The sequence below is a fragment of the Tenrec ecaudatus genome, chromosome 15, assembly GCF_050624435.1.
Source record: "Tenrec ecaudatus isolate mTenEca1 chromosome 15, mTenEca1.hap1, whole genome shotgun sequence".
Taxonomy (NCBI): domain Eukaryota; kingdom Metazoa; phylum Chordata; class Mammalia; order Afrosoricida; family Tenrecidae; genus Tenrec; species Tenrec ecaudatus.
Genome location: NC_134544.1, coordinates 71,277,749 through 71,285,607, shown reverse-complemented (window position 1 = coordinate 71,285,607; position 7,859 = coordinate 71,277,749). Strand labels below are relative to the sequence as shown.

At 44.0% G+C, this 7,859-nt stretch overlaps 1 protein-coding gene across 1 annotated transcript; it reads right to left on the bottom strand.

The window, feature by feature from the left end:
- Positions 1-4,640: 4,640 nt before the first annotated feature.
- On the bottom strand, positions 4,641-6,244 carry LOC142427503 (lysine-specific demethylase 4D-like). The gene is given in 2 exon segments (XM_075532743.1): positions 4,641-5,689; positions 5,692-6,244. Coding segments are annotated over 2 exon segments (1,602 nt in total).
- Between the last annotated feature and the right edge of the window lie 1,615 nt (positions 6,245-7,859).

Here is a 7,859-nt window from a genome sequence, read left to right as displayed (position 1 = left end):
GGTACTACATCACACACTGACTGACTCATCTCCTCCCCTAGACCCCTCTGTGAGGGGATCTCCAGTGGCTGACAAATGGGCTTTGGGTCTCCACTGTGCACTTCCCCCTTCATTCACTATGGTATTTTTTTGATGATGCCTTATACCTGATCTCTTCGACACCTCGTGATTGCACAGGCCGGTGTGGTTCTTCCATGTGGGCTTTGTTTCTTCTGAGCTAGATGGCTGCTTGTTTACCTTCAAGCCTTTAAGACCCCCAGACACTATCTCTTTTGATAGCTGGGCACCATCAACTTTCTTCGCCACATTTGCTTATGCACCCGTTTGTCTTTGGCGATCGTATCATGGAGGTGTGCACCCAATGATATGATTTTTTGTTCTTTGATGCCTGATAACTGATCCCTTCAGAACCTCGTGATCACACAGGCTGGTGTGTTCTTCCACCAGCATTTGTTGTGGGCTTTGTTGCTTCTGAGCTAGATGGCCCCTTGTTTATCTTCAAGCCTTTAAGACCCCAGATGCTATATCTTTTGATAGCCGGGCACCATCAGCTCTCTTCACCACATTTGCTTGTTCACCCACTTTGTCTTCAGTGGTTGTGTTGGGAGGGTGAGCATCATAGAATGCCAATTTGATAGAAGGAAGTATTCCTGCATTGAAGGAGGAAAACACCCAATCTTAACCACGATTCTGTTTCCACGCTGTTAATTGCCCAAAAGGAGGGGCTATTTGTTTACCTTTTCAGAAGCAAAGGAGATAGATGGATTTCTCTTCAGCCAGCAAGGCCCAGAAGAAAGGCAGTTGATGATGTGACCTGAGAGTTAAGAAAACAGCCCAAAGACCTCTGTCCTGTTACTGGTTACCCAAAGCATCAACGCCTCACAGACTCGTGAGAATAGCAACTGCTGCCTAGTGAGACACTTCTACCATTGCTGATGCTGTCTAAGGAACAATCTGGGATGCTATTATCACTGAACATTTTATACACTAGTGAAGGACTATTAAAACAGTCTAAAGGGTCAAGATTTTGGACATATCAATTAATGCTAAAGTGATTGGAATGTAACTGGTTTCTGTGTAACCCTTGATATAGTTAAATTTCATTGAGAAAACCTGGCCAATAAACACATGTGGCATTAATGAAAGGCTGAGAGATAAATGGCTCTGTGAACCTTGCCTTTATAGTTCTCTGGTCTGTTGCTTTGTGATGGTTGGACCAGAGTGTAATTGCCTTAGCCAGTTTCCTGCTTTGTGAGGGAAACCAGCCCCTAACAAATCATCACGGGTCCAGTAGGCGCAACTGTACAGTGATAATAACTAAAGATTATAGTAAAGTTATAGAGAGCATGAGAGATAGAACAGAGATTGAAATAATGTCGTCAGACACATTTCATGGTGGCATGCTCACATGCTCACCTCAGCCTCAGTTGGCGATCCATGTGGAGAGAGAGCAATATTTATTGTTACCGAGGCATTTATATTCTCTTGGGACATGTGAGCCCCCTAATTACAGGTGAAGACAAATGTCACAGGAAAGGGTTGTGCTATAGGTAATACAGTAATGGGATGGGGGTGTTTTAGGGGTATCCACGCAATAGGAAGAGGAGGGACTAGGAATATGCATGTGACAATGTGGGCAGATCCTAGATTCAGCATGGCAGACTAACTTTGGATGTCACTGATCTGGTTTGACCTGTTCTCTGGATCATTATAGAAACCATTATGAGTAGGTTGTAAACCCTCGCTGAAGGGACTAAACTGATGGCCACAAGCCTTTAGGGAGAAGTAGCCCACTCTCCTTAACAGCAGGGAGTGGGTTCTACTTGTGTTGGGATCAGACAGTAGTCTGGCAACTGACTGCCTTCAGGGAGGTACCTGGCCAATCATTTACCATTAGCTGCAAGCAGTGTCCTAAGTCTAACATATATTTGTGGGAGGCTTGGGAGACATCTTTCTGTTTCCCACAATTCCCCCTTTTGTTTTATAATACAATTCAAAAGAGCCACATGGGCGACATGGTTATTTTCTATACATTGAAAGCTGTCGATGTGAAACTTCATGATCCAATAAAGATAGCCAAAAATTCAGGTTTATGGAAAACATTTTTAATTCAGGCATGGGGGATAAAATTCCTGTAGGCCCATCTGGTACTGGAGGAAAGTATGAGAGGGATTGGATGCTGCAGCGGGAAGAAATAGAGCCAATAGGAATGTCTGCTTCTATAGGTGTGTTTATACCTTGCTTAAATACCCTCAAGCTTGTCCCTAAATTTCATTGTTTGGTTGTGTGGTCGAGGATTAGTATGTAGGTGTTGGATCTATATTGAGTTCATTTTTGTATATGATGTGAGGTATGAACCTTGTTCCATTCTTTTGCAGATGGAAATCCAGTTTTTCCAACACCATTTGTTGAAATGGGTATCTCCTCTTCACTTAATGGGTTTTATTCCTTTGTGAAAGATTAGGTGTCAAAAAAAAAGATTAGGTGTCTATAGGTACTTGGTTGTATTTCTAGGTTCTCAATTCTAATCCTTTGGTATTCATATATACCATCGTACCAGGCTGCTTTAAGTATCATGGCTAATTATACATTTTTTAAGTTTTGTTTCATGTTTAAATAGTATTTTATTTATCCTGTGCCTCTTTCCTTTCTGTACTAACCTTACTAATTTCAGAGGTTGATGTTTATTCCCCAGGGATACTGTAGCAGAAAACCACAAACATCTTGAAGGAAGTCTGAGTAGAATAGTTTCCCGAGAGCGGTGTCAGCAATGCAGGTGGAGGGCACAATAAACAGTTTTGGGGCTTATTGGTCAATCTAAAATCTAGATCTTTCAAAGGATAAGTGTTTGTTCTAAATGCAACACGAACATATCTGAATTTCTTCTATGTCTCATAGTTCCATGCAGCTTCGACTATGGTAAATTATAAATACTTGGGCCTAAAACTGATGTTTGTTTGAAACAGATTAAATAAAAACTAATCCATATCTGTTTCAGTTTTACTTTTTCTCCTTTTATAATCACTCAGAGTAATGGTTAGAGCTGATGAATAAGAAATTTGTGGAGTTTCTAAAGTGAGTTTTCTGTTACCTCTTTTGATTAAGCAATTGGGTGGGGGCAGGGGATGGGTTCCTGTAGAGAAAAAAATTTTAAGAGTCTTTCAAGAAAGAGAGAAAATTTGCCACACTACCCTCCATGACAGGCTCTCTGATGCTTATTTTTCTGGCTGCAGACCTGAAAACAGGCTTTTAAATACATGAATTGAAGAGACAATGCCAACAGGGGTATCGAGAGTTTCTGGGAAATGGAGTCCCAAGTCAATGCCAATGTGTGATTTCATGAAAAGGTGACTCCAGGAGTAATTTCAGCTCAATGATTAGATGGGAACTCTGGGCAGTAACTCTCCACATCATTTGACTTGCTGTTTTGCTGTGGTGGTGTTTTGTTGTACAATTTTCTTCCATTCCCTCACGGACTACTCTGGGTACAAGGACAGACTGGTGAATTCATTGGGACCTAGCTACTTCTTTCGCTCTGGCTATGTGATGAGTCACTTTGTTTTTCACATACCTCTCATAGTCAAACTTTCCGAATGTGTTTTAAGGTATTTTATTTCCTTTCAGATACACACTAAGAACAATGAAATTAATAATCACAAATAGGTATCCTTGATCCCCAAACAGCAACAGACATCATTCATTCAAAGGTGCAGTTTCTACGTGAGCAATTGCTTGGTTGGTGGGTTGAAGGGTGGCCACGTCAGAATTATTGGAGTGTGTTAAAGGCTTGAATTTCATTAGAAGGTACAGTTGTGACCACCGGTAGAAGACCGGGTCAGCGCTTCGGAAGTGCAGATGGATTGAGCCTCACATTCTGAGCATCGTCCAATGTTGGCTCCAATTTTTGTGAGGACTAGGTGAGCAGTTTGAACCCACCTCCTGCATTATCAAAGAAAGACTTGGGAATGGGCCTCCTTAAATATTAGCCCCAAGTCCAACTTTGAAACAGTGGGTCTTGATCACTGAGATTGCCACGTGGAGAGACACGCTGGAAAGCAATGGGTTTAAAGTTTTCTGTGCAGGGAGTTCTTTTCAAGGACAACTCCCAAACCTAGGAAGAATCAAGGGACACACATATATCCAGTTGGTCTGCGAGTCCTTAGAACACATTTTAGTGGAGTCCATAGTCTGAGCAAGTATTAGGCAACCTATCAACATGGCACTGAGAGGTCAAGGATCACCACAGATTACAATTTCCATGTTGAAGATTGGCTGGGTGTGTTTCTGCTTCCTGAAGGTGAGAGATAGTCCAAGGGACAATCACATTTGACAAAAACTGCAGTTTAGCTAAACTCACAACAAGAAGATCTTTGCTGGTGACAACCTTTCAGGATTTAGGAAGTGAAGTTCCATTGAGTCTGTCTCCAAGGATCTATGTAAGTAGATTTGCAGAACCTCATCTGAGGGCAGGATTATAGAAGTTTAAGGGGGTCCATAGCAATAGCACCGAGGAGGTCCAGAGGTGCCATACTGTGCACAGAGGCATAGCTGGAGAATGTTTTAGAAGTCAAAGACTCATTAGGAGGACTCAGCACAAGCATGTCCGGGAGATTCACTGAGATGTTGTCCAGTGACTTCAGTCAGGGGCCAGGGTGCATCAGAGAATCAGGATTCAGTGGGGGTCCCAAGGGCTGAAGATCGGGGTCACAGCAGCACCCAGAAGCTTTAACAGCATGCAGGATCTCAAAACTCCGAGGGCCAGAGTCATCTGTTGATTGTTGATTCTCATGCAATGCCTGAGTTGGCAGGTGTACAAATGTGCTTGCTGTGTGCTTCTTGGCCCTGGACTTCACAGACTGCTGGTGGGCATCGGAGTCCTGAGGACGCCTAGTGTGAGTCCCCTTTGGTGAAGCCTGGAGATACTGGGCAGATGGAACTGAGGTGGGAAGTAGGGAGACACTGGATCCCGTAGGACTGCTGCCCATGAAGTTAGGGGCCTCAGGCTGCACAGTGGAGCTGTCTGCCCAGGAGTGGGTTGTGGGACTAGGACACACCAGTGCACAGCCCCCAAGCCCACTGTCTGCAGCCAGAGTCAGAGAGCGACGCCTGGCCCTGCGTGGCTTAAAGGACCGCAGACGCCCCTTTACCATCACACGAGTCCGGGCTTCCTTCCAGGCCATCCACTCCGGGCTGGTCAGTGCTGTGGGCTCCACGTGATCCACGGAGGTGCGGTCCCTGCCCTGTTTCCACAGCTCATAGCGCTCGGGTTGCAGAATGCGCACGAAGGCGTCCATGGGAAATGTGACCCTGGCTTCCCCACAGCTGCACTGAGAAGCAGCTTTACCGTAATTAACCCAGCGAAGGGTGGCAAAGTTGATGGATTCCGCACAGTTGAAACCGTGATTGAAGCCAGCGTGGTATCCGTAGGGGAATGTGACCATGAACTCGCCTGCTCCCTGGGTGATCCGACCAACAGGAATGCCGTTCTCCCTGAGGACTCTGGGTGAGATGAGGGCCACCTTGTGCCGCAGGAAGTTCGCGCAGCCACTGGAACTGCCAGGGAAAAGCTCCCTGGCCAGTCTCTCCAGGCGGGCTCCGTGCTCAGGGGGCACCGCATACCACGTTTTGGGCTCCCCGAAGTGCAGGTAGTTGATGCTGTACAGGTCCATGTCCTCCGTGTGCCAAGTAAGGTGGTCTGCCACAGGCCAAAGTACAGGTAGGGGGTGTTGACGCCTTTGATGACAACTCCACTCTCCTGCTCCAGCAGATCCTGGATCGTCCCCAGGTGTCTGAGGTTCCAATGCTCAGTGTTTTCACCAAATAAGGAGCCACATACTCCAGCCCCATAAATGGGAGAATTGTACAGGCGGCTCTTCCAATAGGTCCGCTCCAAATCGTCAACATCCCGGTGTGTGGGAGTGCGGTATCTGTCGGTGCTGGCCAAGTGGCGATACTCCTCCACGGTCATGGATTTCTTCTTTTTATGGTATTGCAAAAAGACACCTGTCTGCCCAGTAGTTACCTGCTGCACAGGACTGGCTATGAGGATGTCATCCACATCGTCATAGTTCTCTCTGGCTGTCCACTGTTTGGGTGGGATTATCTTAGCCAGGCCTGCACGGTGGGCACCTTGGGATTCCATGTAAGCAATGTATTTGTTGAAATCCTTAAATTCTTCCATGGTAGGCCGGAAAGTCATGATTTTAAGGCTAGAGTTCTGGCTTCGATAGCCCTGGGACTTCATGGCTGCAAAATAAAGTCAGAAAACCCGGTTCTTATGGATGTTCTGTGTATTTGGATGCTGTGCTTTTGTTTCTTTGTCTGTCTGAAAATCTCTTGCAGTGTATTGATGGCTCTGTGAGAGCAAATGCACTCTCCCCAGGCATGCTGATTGACCAAGGGAATTCTACTATGATGGACAACTATTGTTTCCCCCAAAGAGACAGGATTTGTGCACATGGATTGGGTTTTCCCAGATTGCTCCTGGCTCATTATGCTGCTCTGGAAGTTTATTCAGTTGGAAGGGTGTCTCTATCTGTTGATACTTAGCTTCTGTTGCAATCTTGGGAAATTTCTAATTCCACTAAGAAGGAGTTTCTCAAGGGATTTTTAAAAAGTAAATCTAAAGACAGTAATTCAGTAACATTCAACAGAAGTCAGGGGTGTCAAACTCAATTAAAATATTTGCTATGTGGTGCAACAGGCAAGATTAAAGTGGGCCACATCACATTTACAAATTTTGTTGAATTTTTATTTTGAAGTGAGGATTCAGAAATATGGATAGGATAATTAAAACCCTATATAATTGTTTTTATTTAAACATTGGTTTTATTTATAAAACTATAATTATGCTTTTAACCAGAAATTTGCCAGCGCTTTCCTTCTACTAGCTTTCCCTTGCCTCTTATGGTGTGACCGGAAAATATAACAAAGTAATAAAAAACAAAAAATGTTGGACAGCTGACAAATGTGATGCACAATCGTAATGGCTTCCCTCTAAAAGTGTTAACTAGCATTGCTGCTAGGTATGACTCATAACAGCACATCCTAGAGTCCTGTTTTTAACCTTTTCACTGTTAGGATCTGTTTTTATTATGCAATGAGAGTGGCAGACATCGCTTTAAAACGTTACCGGAAATGATCGTGTCTAGAAACGTCCACAGGCCTCCAGAAAAGACTTTGGGCCACCTGTATAGTGGTCTTCTGTAGTTAAAGGGTTAAAGAGGGAATTGTGTGTACAGTATTGCCTCCATCTCCCCTAAGCGCTATTTTTTTATAACAATTTTTTTCTATTTTCATTTTATTTCAGAGAATTTGGGGCCATAAAAAATTACCTGAGCAGTCGCAGGCAGCCGGAAGGCCACCAGTTTGACACCCCTGACATAAGTGAATTTTATGAGAAGTGCTAGTAAAAAAATCAGGTGAATAAATATAGCCTGAAGATGCTAATATCAAAAATCACACTTCATGTAAAATATGAACCAAGTCAACTAACCAAACAAACTCACTGACATCAGTTTCACCCTGTAACACATGGAGGAGATGTGCTTGTGTTTTCCTCAGGCTGTAACTCTTGACAAGCGTTAAAAGCCTTGTCTTTCTCCATGGAGCGACTGGTCCTTGGAACTGCTGGGTTGGCAGCCCAATGGGGCTCCAAGAGGGCTCCAATACAGGACAGAAAAAGTGAACATTTCAGTGAACTTCATAGGAAAAATAAAATTTATGTAAAATGACTTCAACAGTCAACTTAAAACTGGATGAATTATCTTTAAAAATTAAGCAACAGAAATATAATTCATCAAGCACTTTCAGAGAAACATGCAATAGCTATCCTGATTAACACTAAAAGCTGAACCTTG